Source organism: Elephantulus edwardii, unplaced genomic scaffold (genome assembly GCF_000299155.1).
Source record: "Elephantulus edwardii isolate Elephantulus edwardi_28Jun2011 unplaced genomic scaffold, EleEdw1.0 scaffold00236, whole genome shotgun sequence".
NCBI lineage: Eukaryota > Metazoa > Chordata > Mammalia > Macroscelidea > Macroscelididae > Elephantulus > Elephantulus edwardii.
Window position 1 is genome coordinate 2,894,979 of NW_006399986.1, and position 18,298 is coordinate 2,913,276.

The 18,298-nt window shown below is 58.7% G+C and overlaps 2 protein-coding genes across 2 annotated transcripts in view; both read left to right on the top strand.

The window, feature by feature from the left end:
• Positions 1–8,224: 8,224 nt before the first annotated feature.
• Positions 8,225–9,799, top strand: NUP62 (nucleoporin 62kDa). The gene has a single exon (XM_006898645.1). The coding sequence runs from the start codon at positions 8,225–8,227 to the stop codon at positions 9,797–9,799; it is 1,575 nt and encodes a 524-aa protein (XP_006898707.1).
• A 2,998-nt stretch (positions 9,800–12,797) lies between these two features.
• IL4I1 (interleukin 4 induced 1) overlaps positions 12,798–18,298 on the top strand; it is a 9,411-nt gene continuing 3,910 nt past the window's right edge. The window contains exons 1-4 of the mRNA XM_006898719.1: positions 12,798–12,856; positions 15,615–15,850; positions 16,323–16,435; positions 16,863–17,064. Of these exons, the coding sequence (XP_006898781.1) occupies positions 12,820–12,856; positions 15,615–15,850; positions 16,323–16,435; positions 16,863–17,064 (588 nt within the window). The 5' untranslated portion in view covers positions 12,798–12,819. The remainder of the gene's footprint in view (positions 12,857–15,614; positions 15,851–16,322; positions 16,436–16,862; positions 17,065–18,298) is intronic.

The window sequence follows — 18,298 nt, forward strand, 5'->3', positions numbered from 1 at the left end:
GGCTGCACAGTAGTTGAACACCAGCTCCCTGCTAATCAGGGATCCAAACCCGGGGCCACCCTGCGGGAGAAAAGCCCTGGTGACCACACCCATGAACATTCCAGCCTTGAGGGGTTCTGCTCTGTCCTGTCGGTGGCCACTGGACTCCACGCAAGGACATGAGTGTTTTCAGAGGCTCTCCATGATTTTTTTTTAATGCACTGGTAATGGTAATCTTCTAACTAATTTGCATGGCATTTGCTGACTGCATTGGAAAGAAACCTTGATGGACACACACACACACCCTTTTTCTTGGGGTTCCACCACCTTCCGCTGACCGCCCCTTCCTGGCGCTTTCTAATTCACATCTGGATCATCTGTTTCTGTCTGCAAGCTCACACCCTCAACCCTCTCCTGGGCCCCCTTCTCTAGGATTCAGATGTCTCTGTCACCTCCAGCCTCAGTAAAGCCCTCCAAGAATCCATGGCCCCTTTAGTCCCGGAGCTCAGGTCAGGGAGGGCCTACCGGGGACTCTTTTTCAAGGCGGAGGCGCCAGACTCAGGAGTGAGACGGCTGTTGCAAACAGGTTGCATCAGCCCTGGCTCTGGTGGAGGGAGGGGTGGGGGGGTTCTCTGGGGGCCTGTGCACCTGGCAATGGAACAGGGAGAGGCCCCAGCAAAAGCCAAGGGGGGGGGCACCTGGGCAGCACCTTGAAAACCAAGACTCCGGTGGCAGGGAGGACCAAAGGTCCCCAAGGCTGACCAGCTGCCCTGGCAGAGGTGGGACAGGCCCTGAGAGGTGATGATATTGTGCAGACTGACAGGTTAGCAGCTGCCCCAGCTTCCAGCACACAGCACCGCTCCCCAGGCCTGGGAGCCCCAGGAGAGCCAATCTTTTCATCTCCAATTTGGGGGTGGGGCGGCTGGAGCCCTCCACAAACTTAGGTCCTTGTGATTAAGGGGATTGATGCCCGTTAACTTCCTGGTGTAGGACCTACTTAGGGACTTGCCCTGTGAGCCTTTGTGCTTTCTTGCCGAGGAGGGTGCTGGGAAGAGTCTAGGGAGTGGTGTTGATGACTGGGAGATGCTTAGTAGGAGCTCCAGAGCTGTACGTGTTTCTTTCCCTTCAAAGCTTGGCCCCTCAGTCTTGGAAACTTTCCTGCCCCACCCAGTGTGGTCACCCCAGTAGCCATCCATGCATTTCTCCTGAACTTCTCGAGGGCAGAGGCTGGGGAGCCTGATCCTGTGGTCCCTGAGGGGTTCCAGGGCTAGTATCTGGGTTAGGCAGGCCAGAGGGCAGCGTTCGAAGCTGGCCTCTAGGCAAACAAGGACAGGAAGTTCAAGGACGGTGAGGTCCACCAACCACCACATGTCCCCGCATGGTCCTCACACTGCCCGCGCCTGCCTTCCGAAACGCTCTCCCCTTGGGCTTCTGTGCTGTGCTGTACCAGCTCCGACATCCTCTGGCATCATCTACATGAATTGCTTCTTGTTTCGATAACAAATAGTCACCAAATTTTAAAACCCAGATTGATTTATGGTTTTACTTTTCTAGAGGGCAATGTCTGCTGTGGACCGACAACACCACGTTTGGAGGCTCAGGTCGGGGACCTGTTTCCTTGCCTTTTGCAGCTTCTTGAGGCTGCTTCTTTGCTTTGGCTTGGGACTGCTCCTCTTGTCCCCCAGTTGTCCAGGTCCTCTTTGTTCTCTGATCCCTCTGCTTTGACCTCACAAGGATCCTTATTACCCTTGATTGAGGCATAATCCTGGAATAGCCCAGGGTGACCTCCCCTCACAAGGTGTCTCGATTCCCAGCGTTCCTGGACAAGGACATCTTCCAAGGGCCAGTATCTAACCTCGGTTTTGAAATCCTTCATCCAGGAGATGAGAGATTGGACCTCCTCTGCCCATGCCTACACCCATAGGAACCGGGTGTATACGGGCACGCTGATAGTAATTAGTAGTCGGTCACCACCACTTAGTGCTGTGTCTCTGCAGGCAAGACACAGCCCTTCTCTGCCTCGTCAGCACATCTGTAAAACGGAGGCCAAGCGGAGTTCCCAGCTTGGAGGGCAGTTGTCACAGGTGTGTTGCACTGCTGACTCCGATTCACAACCAGCTGTCTTTGTCCCGAGGAGCAGCCAGTGGGTTCCGATTGCTGGCCTTGTTGTTAGCGGCCCAGCACCTCCTTCACAGGAGGGAGCACAGGGGCCGAGCATGGGTGGCGGGCCTGCAGGACTGGGCAGCACACCGCCAGGAGGCACTGCCACCCCACCTCTGGCCTGGCCCGGGGCTCAGGGCCCTGGTGTCACGGGAACATAGAGTGCGATCCACATCGAAGTGTTGGTAGGTGCTCAAGAGACCTAGAAAAGCCCCAGCAAACCCCAGGTGAGCTCTGAGAGGCCCTGGCTTCTGCGACCTTTGTGTCCAGTGATTCCCCCGCCAAAACCCCAACCACCAAGTCTGTCCCGTCAGAGACAGAAGGAACCAAGGACAGGCCTGCCTCCTCTTACTGCCCTTTGCAATCAAAATGTAGATGCTCGTGGGCATGTACTCCATGATTCTGTCACATTTTACTGATTCTCCAAATAGTTCATACTTCCTTTTTTTTTTTTTAATTTCAGACTTATTACTACTGTTACGGTCACTAACTAGAATACCTTGTCAGTATACCTTTTACTTGTACTGGGAACTCCAAAAATTAGGTCTCTGCAGTATTTCTTTTGGTCTGGAAGTGAACCCACAGTATCTCCTCCTATAGAACTAGAGACAAACCCTTTTCTGCTCACCCAGCTGCCCTCCGGCCCCTTGTCACACAGCAGCCCCTCGTGTGTGCATAGTAGGGCCACATAGCAGGGTTTTCAAAGCTGTCAGCTTCTTGAAGTTGGAGCTCCAGGCCTTTGTTCTTTTGTACCGTTGAGTCATATCCTCCTAACTGGAGCGCAGCTTCTTGCCACCAGAGCTCCCCGCCTTTCTACTACTGGGTGGATTGCAGTGTCCCAGCTTTCCATTAACAGCTAAGCCTAGTAACCATCCCACACCCCCTCCTAACTGATAGAAGATCAAAGGCCCCTTTTCCGTGCAAAGTGAGGGGGAAGGGGTCAGTCTAAAGGCCAGGACGCCTGCGGGGTTGGAGCTTTCTGATTGCCCAGTCTGTCCCTGTCACTGGCTGTCCCCTAGGCAGCACATACACACATATGAATACACAGGTTTACTGCTCAGGGGCTGGGGGACACACAGGACCTGGGCATCCTGGGAATAGGGACTGTTGGGGCTCTGTCATAGTCACAGTTCTGGGTTGAGTGGTGCTACAGCAGGTTGGGACCAGGTGTCTGGGTCTCACCTCTGTGGGAGGAAGAGGTGTTGGGGGTACCTGGCCTGTGCACAGTGACGTGGTTTGTTCTGTGGAGATAGGGTTCAGGGAGGAGGGGGCGTGTCTTGAACAATTTCGTCACAGGCGCCTCACCTGCCGTTGGTGTTCAGAGAAGGGGTCTTGGCTGAGGCTGATACTTTCCCCTGATTTTCCTGTGTCCAGTTGGGAGGGGTGGCAGAGCCAGGAGCCAGCTCAGGCAGCCTGGGCACCCAGCATCTGGTGGCCACCCCTGTGTGGGCACCCTAACCCATCCCCCGGGCAGGCAGTTGCAGGAAGGAGAAAGGCTAAGCCTGTCTTCAGCAGTGAGGAGGAGGAGGAGGGGCGCGAGATGGTGCGGATTGGGCCTTTCTGGACGCTGCACAGGCTTTTGATTGGGCTTGCGTGGACGACAGAAAGATGAGGTGAGGACAGTCGGACTCTGTGGGGTGCCCAAGGCTGTCCTGCTGACAGATGGCGGCCTCCTCCCGGAGAGCTACTGTGGGCCCACGCCACTAGCCTTTTGGTTAGCAGCTAGATGCTTTATCCACTGCGTCACTAGGCCTTCTCATCTGACCACGTGACATCCAGATCCTCACACCCACCCTCGGAGACCAGTGATACCAGCCCCATTTCCCAGATTTCAGAAGCAAGACTCAAAGCCACTCTGCAAGAAAGGTGGGCATTGAACGCCAGCAAGTCTGCCGGCAGCCTGAGGCTGGGGAGGGGACCCTGAACTCTGATTTCTCCTCACCTGCCTGGCTGGCTGGTGCTGGAACAGGACGTGACCAGTGGCAGGTTCTAGTTGTCAGGATGAAGCCAGCCCTTCCCACCTCCCACTCTTAACCTGGTTGCCAGGGAAATGGTTTCCATGGTCACTGTCTCCACGACCTGGCCTAGACCCTTCCCCTCCTCCCTGTGGACATCATTAAGGCTCCCCTGGGAGGCTGTGTTGATTCACAGAGCTGCTGGGGAGGGGGCGCAGGTGTGTACTGCTCCCACCTGTCCCCACAGCCACCTGCTGCTGTCTTTAGAGGCCCTCCGCTGCCCCTCTTTGGTTCTTGGTGCAGTGGCCATCACAGCCCTATTTTCCTATAGCCCCTCAACCCTCTTTCCTGACTTCTGTGTCGGTGGTTAAGATGGAATTCAGGTACCTCACACCTCGCCTAGTTAAAGCAGACAGTTCTGGTGTTTCCTACAGCATTATGTGACTAGCAGGAACAAACTCATTGCCGTGAAGTCTGAGCTGGCTCATGGCTGGCTTCCCTCGGGTTCTCCGAGGCTGTGAAACGCACAGGAGGAGAATGCCCACCTCCTTCCCGTGGTGCAGCTGGTGGATTTGAACCACCAGGGTGGCACTGCTGTTGGGTTAGCAGCACAACTCCCCAAACACCACCAGAGCCCTGTGGACCGGCAGCAGCATCTAAATGTAAACCGTCTTTGTGATCTCAAAAGAAATCTCTTCTCCGTTCACTCCCCGCTCCCTGTTCCTGTTGACCCACAGACCTGCATTGTGTTTGGACGTTGCAAGTAAACAGAATCAGTGTGAGGTCCTTTGTGACTGGCTTCCCGTCACCTAGCTTTGTGTCTTCAAGGCCCGTCCATGTGGTCACAGGGAGCAGGACTTGGTTGCTTTTTATGGCTGAATGACACTCCATTGTATGGATTGGACTCTGGCGTGCATGTGTCCATGCCTCATTCATCTGTTGGTGGGCTTTTAGGTGGAGTCTGCCTTCTCACTCCTGTGAATACTGCTGCTTTGCTTGCTTCTCAAAAGCTGTTGACTTGAAGCACACCCGCCATTAATCCTGCCCCATTGACATATAACACATCTTGCCCGTTGCTCGGTGGCATTTTGACCCCAGGCATAGAGGTCAGAGTGGACAGCACATAGTTGGGAGTGTACTCCATTCAGTCCACAATGCCGTTGGTCGCCTGCCTGAGACCTTCGCGGTGCCCCAGGTCTCAGAAGGGCTGGGGGTAGGGCAGGAAGGAAAAAGTAACTGCTGATTAGCCGAGCAGCGGGGTGGAAATGGTCGCGTGCAAGGGAGAACTGGGGCCGTCGAGAGCACCTCAGACGCCTTGCCCGCCTGCATCCACTCTTGTTTCTTGCTGAGCCCTGCCACGTCCATTCCACCTCACAGCAACCGCATGTGACCGAGGAGAGCTCTGCCCCAGGGCTTTTCTTGCTGCTTTGTCCTGCGAACTATCAGTGCTGACCAGCCTTTAGATGATCAGCTGAGCACTGTAAAAAAATGAACTGTTGTCGTTGTTTGTGCGTGTCGGAGCTGCATCCGTGTGACCGACCAATACTCACTACTGAGGAGCGCTCTGACTTAAAATAACCTCTGAAACGGGGGGTCCGGGGAAGCACACGGCAGGTCCAGCCTGTTCAGAAGGAGCGTGCGGAAGAAAGACGGGCAGTCTCTTCCCGTGCTGTCTCCAGCCCCTGGAAACCTGCCTCTGGTCTGATTTTCTACGGAGGGGATGGGCGGTCTCCACGTGTCCCTGACCTCTCCCACTTCTCCCCGCCTCTGGTCCTCGGGTCTGTCTGCTTCCACGGAAAGGAGCAGATGCAGCCGGCTAGACTGTCAGCAGTGCCACCAGGCGGCAGTGTGCTGAGTACCAGCCCCGCTGCCCGAGGCCCAGAGTGTACAATGATCAGATGTTGACAGGGGGTGGACAGACGGCCCTCTGCTGCGTCAGGTCATCTCTCCCAGCAGGTGGCGGGTGACCTTAGATACAACAGAACAAGGACTGCGCGGCAATGAGGGACAGACTTAACGCAGCACCCCAGTAACCTCCTCTTTCCCTCCTTCCTCTTCCACACTGCTGGGGTGTGAACACTCTGGCCTGACCTCAGCCCGCCCTGTCTAGTTCAGCACCTCCATCTCTGCAGCCCTGTGTGCCCATAACTCAGGGAGGGCTTTCCTCTTCAGAATCTAAGCTTCACGGGGACAGGGCTTCAGGAGAGCCCGGGGCAGCTTACTGCAGAGAATGGGCGTAAGCCCCCGTGAGGCTCTCGAACTGGCCGGCCTCGCTGCCTGTTGTCACCTGAGCTGTGTCTGATGGAAATCGTGGCCCTGTCTTGTGCCGTCGCCATCGTGCCAACCCACTGCTGCAGTCACTGCGTCGTCCATCTGTCTGGTTGAGGCTCTTCCTCTCTTGCTGACATGTTCAAAGTTTATTTCACCATCCTTGACTCTAAGGAGCACCTGGACTCCTGGGAGTGAGTAGATAAAGACACGAAAGTAGGGACTCGGCATGGTGAAAGTGCCAGTGCTGGAGGGGAGAGACGGCTGGGGGGCGATGGTGATGGTGAATGGGACCCCTTATCTGGGGGCAGACCACACCCCATAAGGAGAGGCCCAGCCAGCCGCTTCTCACTCCAGCCCCCTCTCTTCCCTGCTCCCCACTTCTCCCTTAAGACCTTCCACACAACCCAGGAGTGTCCTGTGTGAGAGGGGACTCCTGGGCCAGCTTTGTCACTGCTTATTATGCATGTTGGCCGGGCTGGGCGTTCCTTGTGTTTCGTTTTCATGCTTTTGTCAGTTTGTTTGTACAGACATTGTCCAGAGTCCCTTCTGACACACAGTGGCCCCGGAGGGCAGTGTGGAACTGCTCTGGAAGCAGATTTCCAGGCGTTTGTTCTAAGTGCCTCTGAGCGGGTTTGATCTGCCAGGCGTCCACTTGGTGGCCCTGAGGCAGTAGAATGACACTTTTTTCTAGGCTGTGATCTTGACAGGAGCAGATCCCCAGGGCTTCCAGTCAGCTGTTAGGTGCTCAACCACTAGGCCTCCTGGGCCTCTTAGTGCAGTGCTAGTGTATCCATTTCTCAGAATGATCCTCACCCAAGTCTGTTGCCCCAGCTGCTGGCCCTACGCTCTGCCCTCTGGTGCTCGTGACTCCCTCCTGATGAAGTCTGCGCCATTGCCCGCTGTTAGGGACCCCACCAACATCTTCTTGCTCGTCCTGTGTGGTGGGGCCACATCCCGCCCCCTGGGACCCCTGAGCAGCTGAGGGTTTGGGTGGGTGAAGAGCGAGCAGTAACATAGTGAACAGAATTCGCAGGAAACGAGAGGAGGTTCATAGGAAATACATAGTAAACTTGTGGTCAGCCGCAACCCACAGATCTTTCTGATGAATGTCTGCCGGCGGGGTGTTCACCACACCTGCTAGGGTCCTACTGTCCCCTGTCACCAGCTCCTGGAGTTGCTGACAGCACCACAGTACTACAGCTTTGGGGAGCGCCTAGCTGGTGGCCACCATCCCTGGCCCTGCTGGGGAGGCGGTGTGAGGTCCTGTGTGAGATTGTAAAGCAAGGAGGGACCAGGCACGCCCCAGGTGCAGGCCTGTCACCTGCCTGCTGTAACTATCCACTTGGCGGCTAAGACCATGGACATTTGTCCCCTTGCAGGTCCGAAGGCCAGAAATCTGAAGTGGGTTACGTTATTTGGAGCCATGAGGTAGTTCCTTGTCATGGCCCAGCGGGCCCATATGGCAGTAGAACCCCAGAGAAACAGCACCACAGAGTCTTTCTGGGGAGCCTCTAGGTGGCTTTGAACTGTCAACCTGTTGGTTAGGAGCTGAGCATTTGCCACCATAATACCCTGAACTAAAATCAGGGTGTCAGCAGGCTCCTGCTGGGGTGTCCATGCTGGCTGGGTCTTCACTCTCTTCTAAGGCAGCGGGAGGCTGTGCTGGGGCACCTGACCCCCACAGGGAGAGCTCTGGTTCGGTGGCCCTGTGGGAGACAGTGGGGTTAGGGCTGGGCCCCAGTTCCCGTCTTACCACTCTGATCATGTCACTTCCTCTGCTCTAGAGAACCCCTGGGGTACAGACGCCAACGGATTTGCTTGGGGACCTGGAGTAGCTGCCACCACCACAAGCCGAAGCCATGAGCGGGTTTAACTTTGGCAGCACGGGGGCCCCCTCAGGCGGGTTCACTTTTGGCACCGCGAAGACAGCCGCCACTGCCACCACCACCACCACCACCACCCCTGCTACTGGGTTCTCTTTCTCTACTCCTGCCACAGGCGGCTTTACCTTCGGGGCGCCCTCCCAGCCAGCTGCCAGCACCCCGTCGACCAGCCTGTTCACACTCACCACCCAGGCACCTGCCAGTCAAACCCCAAGGTTCACTTTTGGGGCTACAACACCTTCTTCTGGAGGAACAGGCTTTTCCTTGGGCATAAACACCCCGAAGTTAAACCTGGGAACCCCCGCAGCCCCCCAGGCCACGGTCACCCCCAGCGCCTTTGGGCTCGGCAGCAACACCAGCACCATAGCCCCCACCGTCACCTCAGGCCAGGCGACAGCACCCGGCGGCTTCGTGTTCGGCCCAGCAACCACGTCCACCTCTGCACCCACGACCTCTGGGGGCTTCTCGCTCGCTGAGGGCACCACCACCCAAGCGGGGGCCTCTGGCTTCAGTCTGAGTTCCATGGGGGGTGCAGCACAGTCCACGGGGCTCACCGGCTTACCCTTTGCTGCAACCACCCCAGCAGCCACTGCCGCCGGAGCCACCCAGCCAGCCGCCTCTGTGCCCGCCGCCACCACCACCACCAGCACGGGGCCCTCCCTCTTCGCCTCCATCGCCACAGCTCCAGCGTCATCCGCTGCCCCCAGCCTCTCGCTCGGCCCCCCGGCCACCTCCACCTCGGCTCCCGCGACTGGGGGGCTGAGCTTCAGTTTAAAGCCTCCCGGCGCGACTGCCAGCTCATCCGCAGTGACGTCCAGTGCCTCAGCCACCAGCACCACCACCACCGCCTTTGCCTTGAACCTGAAGCCACTGGCTTCAGCCGGCCTCCCTGGCACGGTGCCGGCCGCAGGAACCACCGCCGCCGCCCCGAGTGCTGCCGTGGGGGCCCCCGCCAGCCCCACGCTGACCTACGTGCAGCTGGAGAGCCTCATCAACAAGTGGAGCCTGGAGCTGGAGGACCAGGAGCGGCACTTCCTGCAGCAGGCCACGCAGGTCAACGCCTGGGACCGCACGCTCATCGAGAACGGCGAGAAGATCACGGCCCTGCACCGCGAGGTGGAGAAGGTGAAGCTGGACCAGAAGCGGCTGGACCAGGAGCTCGACTTCATCCTGTCCCAGCAGAAGGAGCTGGAGGACCTGCTGAGCCCCCTGGAGGAGGCGGCCAAGGAGCAGAGCGGCACCATCTACCTGCAGCACGCCGACGAGGAGCGCGAGAAGACCTACAAGCTGGCCGAGAACATCGACGCGCAGCTCAAGCGCATGGCCCAGGACCTCAAGGACATCATCGAGCACCTCAACACGGCCGGCGCCCCCGCCGACTCGAGCGACCCGCTGCAGCAGATCTGCAAGATCCTCAACGCGCACATGGACTCGCTGCAGTGGGTGGACCAGAACTCGGCGCTGCTGCAGCGGCGCGTGGAGGAGGCCAGCCGCGTGTGCGAGCGGCGGCGCAAGGAGCAGGAGCGCGGCTTCCGCATCACCTTCGACTGAGGCCTCGCCTTCCTCCCGCGCCCAGGGGCTGCCCGGTGCTGCCTGCTTCTCCTCGGCGTTCCCTACTTGGATCATAGCAAGTACACGAGGCGTGGCACTTTGGGGCCAGTGCCACTCCGTCAGTGTGGACCCTGAGTGCTTTCCAACTCACCCCCCTCCCTTCTGCCACCCACCTTGACCTTAGGGCTCCAGCGGGGTGACCACGGACCCGCTCCCCGATGAGCGAGTCCAGCCCACGTCTCCGCCCTTGGAGCGACCCAGCCCGGTTGTGTGGCATCACTTGTGTCCAGTGGCCCCTTCCTTCCCTGTTAGATTGTGCACCCCTGTGGGCAGGGACGGTCACTTGTTCACCTGAGTGAGTGTCCCTGCTCAGTCCTTGTCATGTTTGTTAAATGAGAGAAGATGAAAGCAGGCCTGATCCTGGCCCACAGGAGGTCCTGCTGTGGTGGTCACTGGCTCCCGAGGTGGCCACAGCACTGCTGCAGAATGTCCCGGAGACCAAGGAGAGCCTAGTGGTCAGCGTGAGACTCCCCATGTCCAGCGGGGGGCTGTCACCTGTGCACCCCTCTTCACTCTGCTGCCTTCTCCAAAACAGCTGCCAGGACTGTGTTCTCAATAAAGCAAGTTTATGATAAAACGAAACCGAGTCGTGAGCATGGCTGTGTGTCAGTGGGTGAGCTGGGAGTGAGGGGAGAGCGGGCCCCAGGAGACAACAGCATTGGGGTGCCATTTCCTAATGTCCTGCAGGCAGACGGGCCGAGCATCCTCTGCTCACCAAGAAGAGGGTCACACATTGGCGGTGGTGGCCCCTTATTCCTTATAGGGAGTCTGGCTCGAGGTTTGTGGTCCGTCCAGTTTGTTACTGTTCTTTGGACCATCTGGGGCTTCCAAAGTCAGAGATCACAGCCAGGCCACCAGCTGCCTCCCTCTGTCCCCTGACACCCAGGGATCCTGAAGCTGACCCCTCTGTCCTCCAGTCCTGGCTCTCAGGGACCCTCCATCGGGTTCTGAGGCCGTGAACGTTTACAGAAGACTGCACACCTTTCTCAGCTCACCTTTTGGCTAGCGGCCACCAGAGCTCCTTGGTAAAATGTTAAACACACGACCCTTCTGGTATTCCCACACCATCCGGAGATCCTTGGGCACCCCACTTCGAGAACCACAAGTCTAATACACTGGGACGGTGGCTGCCTGCAAGAGCAGGGAGCCCAGCCCTCAGTGGATCAGCCCTGACGTCGTCTTCCGGGGACCTGGGGTGGGATTCTCACGACGTGAACACAGCAGCCGGCGGGCGGCCCCCCACGCAGCTTCATTGTAACTGCAGTTCCCCTTTCTAGGGAGGAAACAGCTGCGTGTGCTCTGCCAGACCAAGGGCCGCTGCCTAAAGCTCGTCCTCACTAGTTACCCGAAGATGGCACATGTGGTCAGATTTGGCACCAGAGGCTTTTGAAGGTGACTCCCTCCCGGTCTCACTGCATTGCTTCTCCCTGATTAGGGTAAGAGTGGCACTTGGTGGCTATTCCTGCTTTCTCTGAGTCCCCCGAAACCTCAGGTGGCTGTCTTGCCTTGTGGACCCCTTCCCATCCTCCCAGATGGTTCCCCTGCCCCACAGGGCACAGCCAGACTTTTGACACCGGTTTCCAGAGCAGGGGAGAAGCCATCTTCACCCGTAATGTTGAAACAAAATTCCCAAGCTCTGGTTGTTGGGTACAGTGGAGTCAGAACCGACCCATGGTGGACCGTCTGGCAGGTTTTCAGAGGCAGTTAATCACGTGGGAAGGTTTGGATTTGAACCACATGCCTCCGGGATCGCCGCCCAGCTGCTTACCACTAGGCCACAAGAGCTCCCTGGTAGATGTCTAAGCACCAGTCTTCTCAGACAAGAAACGCTTGCCAATTGCCATGGTGTGAATACCACACCCCGGCTGATTCCAAGGGGCAGAAGAAGCAGCAGCCCCATGATGGGGTGCCATCCACCCCCCCACCCCACATGGAGGACGGTGTGGTCAGCAGTGATGGGTTTCAAGGTTTATCGTCTTTGCTCTGGATAAAGATGCCTGTAGCTGTAAGCCCCTGGGTGGTTAACGTGCTCGACTAGGGTGCCTCAGAAGCAAAGCCTGGTGATCTTCCAAAAAGCACCCACTCAAGGGAGCTCTGGTGGCCTAGTGGCAGGAAGCCGCACTGCAATCTCAGAGATTCATGGTTCAAATGCACCCGATGCTCGGCTGGAGAAGGAGGGACAATTTCCTCCTGTACCAGTCAGATACAGTTTGACAGTACACACACAATAATAATAAATTTAAAAAGCACCCACTCAAAATGCTGTGACACATGTTCCCTCACACAGCAGGAGTTGGTTTGGACGTGACATTTTCTCCCTTTTTTCCCCCCTTTTATAATGATGGCTTACCAAACAAAAACTTCCAAAGATTTCATACTCTGCTCTCAGACTGCAGTGAACCAGCCCCAGCACACCACTGACCTGACCCCTCAAGTTTTTAGCCAACCCCAGAACCCATCTTCCTTGCTCTTAACTGCCTTCAGGTTGGAACCAAGTCATAGCTGACCCTGAAGCAGGTTTTCAGAAGCTATAAATCATGGGAGGAGAACTGCCCATCTTTCTTTTGAAGACGCAGCTGGTGGATTTGAACCACCAGCCTTTCATTTGGCAGGGCAGCTCCCTAGCCTCCAGGCCTCTGCGTGTTTGAGAAGGAAGCCTGCGCCCTGTGAGCCTGCCCCACACACACCCTCAGCTGAAGCGGTCACAGGACAGTTTGGGGAATCGTAGGGCGCACGTGGCGGGGTCACCGCCCACGTTGGGTGGGTGCATCGCCACTAGAAAGTTTTTTCAGATTGGCAGGGTGGGAGTCTCCCCCCTCCCCCCATGGCCACCAACTGCTCTGACCCCACTCTAGGACACTGGCACCTCTGGTCTGACAAGGGGATTCTGGACAGAGTTTCCGCCCTTTGCCCAGTTCGGCGCTGAACCGAGGATGACTTCAGTCCCGGGCTGACAGGCCATGGGCGCTGAGAGGGCACCTCAGAGCCAGCCATACAGTGAGTGCCCCCTCCAGGGCCTAAAGGTGTCCGGAGACCTGGGGAGGGGGCAGGAGGGCTATGGGGCAAGGGTCCTCCACCCCATCCTGGGGTCAGCTGAAGATCAGGGGCTCAGGTAAGTCTGCACACCATGCCCCACCCCCTTCCAGCTTGGACCCCCCCCTCCCCAGGTGTCCTAGCTAGCTCTGGCACCCCCAAGCCGGCTCTGCCCCCCTGAAATTCCTTTAGTCCTAATACCAACGACTAGGGAGTCTTTGAAGAGATTAAATGGATAGTGAATGATGCTGGTGGTGCAATGATTAAGCACTTAGCTCCCCATCAAAAGGTCAGAGGTTCAAACCACTCCAGTGGTGCTGACAGAGAATAACCTCCTGGAGGTTATTCCCATAAAGACTGAGAACCCCACTGTTGTCGGGGTGACCCTGACTGAAGTTTGTCCAGGGCAACAAGTCTCCCCTGGAGCAGACCACCTCAGCTGTTCCCATGCAGCGGCTGGTGGGTTCAAACCCCCTCACCTGTGCCCCCAGGGCTCCTTGCTTAAAACCTGCAGCCCCGCAAATCCAATGGGGCCGTCCTGATCACATGAGGTTCCAGGGTCTAAATCAACTCCATGGCACCAAACATGTGACCCCCAACTCAGTCCCCAGCCCCCCCCCCCGGCACCATCAGAGGCCAGCGCCCAGAACGGATCACTCACCCGAGAACAAACCAGTAGGGTTTTCTCCCAAAAGACAACGTGGAAGGGTTTTGTAGGGTTTCCTTGCCAGCCTCACATGTCACAAAATCAATATATCCCAATAATTGACTGAAGCATTGATTTGATTGAGCGGACGCCCTAGACCTCCCCCCCCTCCTTGTTTGGCCCCTGCTGGCCCCCTTAATCGGTGCCACACACAAGAAGCACGCTCAGCCCAGATCTGGCCCCCTGCTGAGTCCAAGTCATCACGGGTTTGTGTGTCTGCAGTGCTGGTCACTCGGGACAGGGCCTCCATCTCCCAGCCTCGCTGGCCTGCTGGCCTGTCCCACTCCATCTCTGAACCTCAGTTGTCTCATCTGTTCAGTGGGGACAGCAGGCGGCCTGTCCTGCGTGCAGAGCCCACTGGTGTCCGTTTTCGCTGACTCTCACTTTCCTTTTCTCCGTCCAGCCTTCTGACTCCGGGGATTTTTTTTTTTGGTCACATTCCCCTGTCAGGCCACCAAGTGACTCACAAGCCCACCCTCCGTGAGACCACACCCTCTGCTGTCCACAGGCCGGGTTTTCCCATGTCCTTACCTAGAACTACTGCTGCTGAGAAAACCCCCACCACCAGTTCCCCTCCTGACTCCCTGGCCCCGTCAGCACCCCTCTGCCCCTTGGCTGAAGCCCCAAAACTGTGAGGCCCTGCTACCCGAAGTAGGGCTCCCAGGAGATGGGGGCCCCTCTGCCAGAGGACACCCCCTGGGGGCTAGGCAGGTGGAGGAGGCGAAGGCAGAGGTGGGCTCCCAGTTTCTACCCGGTGTGGCCCAGCAGGACATCAGTGCGGAGGGGAGCAGCATGAACCCCAGGTCAGCCGTGTACCAGGCAAGCACGTCCACCTGCTGGGATGGCCCAGCACCAGCGTTGGCCCAGGACTAGGCCGTAAGTCTGAGAGGAGACCGCCCCCCCTTCCTCCCTCAGGAGCAACAGGTGGATTCTTTCCCAACACATGACAACCCCCCCCAAGACCCCCTGGTGTTAGACACAGGCAGGAGAGAGGCCTGGTGGTGATGTGCTTCTCGGGTGACATTCTACTGTCACTGGGACCAAGATCTGAAGGGACCCAACAGTGGGTGCCAGCTCCGAACACTGTGTGTGCTCGCTGCTGTACCCGGATGCCTGTACACCCCGAATCCCCTCCACCTCCGTACCGCACAGCAGCGTTGCCAAGGGGGCCCCGGGCTGACGCACACCAGGCTGCAAGCTCCGTCTGCTACACCCATTTCACAGAGGGGAAGACTGAGGTCCAGAGTTCCCATGAAAGGGAGTGGAGCCAGTGCAGGCTCTGCAGGCCGCAGGAGTGGCTGGCAATCTCCTAGAACAAGATGCTCACCAGCCCCTCAAGGCTCTCCCTCACCCCACAGTGAGGGGAGCTGTCTGCCCCGCTACCTCGGCATTTATTTCAGGCGCCCGCCCGTCCACCCCCAGAACTATTTGGGGCAAGAGAAGAAAATAGAGAAAAGTTTCCTTGCTAGGTCCCTCTCGCCCGCTGACCCCAGCAGCTTCAACCAGCCTCCAACCCCAGACCTGGGGCTACTCCCAGAAACCAGTTTCATTTCCTCTGGCCCAACTCCCCGAGGGAGGGGAGGGCGTGACATACCCCATTTAGGGACCAGAAGGGGGACCTGTAGACCAGACACAAGGACAGGAAGGCAGAGAGGTTTGCTGCCGTCTGTGGAGAGCGGAGGTAGGGGTAGAGAGGACAGAGGCAGAGAGGGTCAGGGAGACAGAGCACCCAGGGATAGAGGAGGGAGGTGGGGAGGATACAGAGGGTCAGGGGGGCAGAAAGGAGGCGGGGGAGACAGAACAGAGGGAGGGACAAGAGGGGAGACGGAGAGCCAGGGAGAGAGGTAAGGTTGGGGTGAGCCAGGAGCACCCAGACCCCCCTCACATGCCTTTGCTTCTCCACCCCAGGCGCTGTCCCCCAGCCGCGAGCCATGGCCCTGTGGGGTGAGTAGATGAGGAGAGGGGCTGCGTGGGAGGGCCCCTCGCCCCCGACACTGACCTCTCCTCCTCCCCCAGCCCCGCGCCTCCTCGGCCTCGGCCTCGTCCTCAGCCTGGCGGCCTCCCTGTCCGCGAAGGCTGTCCACATGCAGGACCCCCTCCAGAAATGCTTTGTGGATCCGGACTACGAGCACCTGCTCAGAATCGTGACCCACGGGCTCAACAAGACGGTCAAGCCCCAGAGGGTGATCGTGGTGGGCGCCGGCGCGGCTGGGCTGACGGCCGCCAAGGTGCTGAGCGACGCTGGGCACAAGGTGGGCACCGGCAGGGCTTCCGGCTGCACTCTCGGGGGTGGGGTGGGAGTTCCCGCCAGAGAACCCTGGGGGGCGAGGAGGGGATCCCGGTCCCGCTGAGGCTTCGAGGGGTGCCTGCCAGTGTAGACAGCACCCTCCAGCTCCCTCCTGGGACCCAGTGGTGGGGACAGAAATGCCACCAAACGGGAAGTCATTCCTGAGGTCTAACTGACATCCAAGAACAGGGCCGGGGCTCTAGACACGTAGGCAGATGGGAAATCTCCCCACTTGCCGAGGTGGTAAGTCCCTCTGCATTCTAGCCATCAGCCTTCCTGCTGTAGCCTGGAAACACCATGCTGCCCAAGTGCCCGCCTCTCCTAGTCTGCCCCCGGGGCTGTACTGCTGTGGGGTGGGGTTGGGGGGGCGCAGGGGCTGGCCAGGGGGCAGGGGAGGGTCAGCGGGAGAAACTGAAGTGCCCTGCCCACCTCCCCAGATCACCATCCTGGAGGCCGACAAAAGGATCGGAGGCCGCATCCTCACCTACCGTCACAGGAAGACCGGCTGGATAGGGGAGCTGGGGGCCATGCGTATGCCCAACTCACACAGGTGTCCCCCTCGAACCCTGCCGGTGTCGGCCTCCCACTCCCCCTCTCACGAGCCCAGCCTCGCAGTCTTGTGGTCCAGGCCACCCCCACCTGTCTTGGGTCCTGCCAAACAGAGCCCCCACGTCCCTCAAACCCTGTGTCTACCCCCCAACTCAGATCCCGGCCCCACCTTCATCCCCAGTGCAGGCCGGCTCCCAGCCCGAACCCACTCTCCCCATTTCATCTCTGTCCTCATCCCCTGTGACCCCATCTTCAGCCCCAAAGCCTGTCCCTACCTGATTCCAACCTCACTGAGGAGACCCTAACTCCATCGCCGCCAGCGCCACCTTCACCCTTCTGGCCCTGCTCTCCTCACACCTGGTTCTTCCACTGCCCCTCTCAACCCTCAGTGCCCCGACCGACCCCCCCACCCTCACTCCCACCCTCAGGATCCTGCACCAGCTCTGTAAGACCCTGGGACTCAACCTGACCAGCTTCGTCCAGTACGACGAGAACACGTGGATAGACGTGAACGGCGTCAAGCTGCGCAACTACGTGGTGGAGAAGATGCCTGAGAAGCTGGGCTACCATCTAGACCCCCAGGAGAAGGGCCACTCGCCCGAGGAGCTCTACCAGCTGGCCCTCAACAAGGCGGGTCTCCCTGCACAGCCGGTGTCCCTTCCGGTGTCACCCGCTGGACTCTGGGGTGGGCTCTCAGTCTCGGGACCCCCAGAGCCCTGCGGGCTGGGTCCCTGCTCCACCACCCCGTCATTCACACTGCCAGACCCCCCTCTTCCCGCTGTGCCTGGGCCTTCAGCCTTAGTCTGCAAACTGCTGTCTCCTAAATCCCTTTGCAGACCCTCAGGCCTCTGTTCGTCCACCTTGGCCACCCACTGGGCCCTTAGTCTCCCTCAAGGCTCAGCCCCTTCCCCTAAACCCACTCATACTCCTGGACTCCCCCATCTCACAGCCATCAGACTCCCCATTGCCCTCCCCATTTGATCTGCCCCATCCCATCCCTGTCAACCCTCACCTCCTGTCCCCAGCTCTGCTCTTTCGCCTCCTCTGGTCCTTTGCCCCGACCTCTCCCCAACCTCCAAGCCTCCCCCCTGATGGCTCCAGATGGGTCTCTTCCCATTCAGCCACGAGGGCTTCCCAGTGCCCCAAGTCTGAGCCTCGTCCTCTCTTCCAAGACATAGTCGTTTCTCCCACCATCCTCACGTCCTCCCCACCATCCTCACGTCCTCCCCACCATCCTCACGTCCTCCCCACCATCCTCATGTCCTCCCCACCATCTCACATCCTCCCCATGGGCCTCACGTCCTCCCCACAGCCCGCATGTCCTCCCCACCAGCCTCACATCCTCCCCACGGCCCTCATGTTCTCCTCACCATCCTCAGATCCTCCCCACGGCCCTCATGTCCTCCCCACCATCTCACATCCTCCCCACGGCCCTCATGTCCTCCCCACCATCTCACATCCTCCCCATGGGCCTCAAGTCCTCCCCACCATTCGCATGTTCTCCCCACCATCATGTCCTCCCCACCATCCTCACATCCTCCCCACGGCCCTCACGTCCTCCCCCCATCCTCATGTCCTCCCCACGGCCCTCATGTCCTCCCCACCATCTCACATCCTCCCCATGGGCATCAAATCCTCCCCACGGCCCTCATGTCCTCCCCACCATTCGCATGTCCTCCCCACGGCCCTCATGTCCTCCCCACCATCCTCACATCCTCCCCACAGCCCGCATGTCCTCCCCACCATCTCACATCCTCCCCACAGCCCTCATGTCCTCCCCACCATCCTCACGTCCCCCCCACAACCCTCATGTCCTCCCCACCATCCTCATGGCCCTCATGTCCTCCCCACCATTGTCATGTCG

What these genes read in the sequence shown, in the direction of transcription:
- NUP62 (XM_006898645.1), top strand. Translation starts at nt 8,225, where the DNA reads ATGAGCGGGTTTAACTTTGGCAGCACGGGGGCCCCCTCAGGCGGGTTC.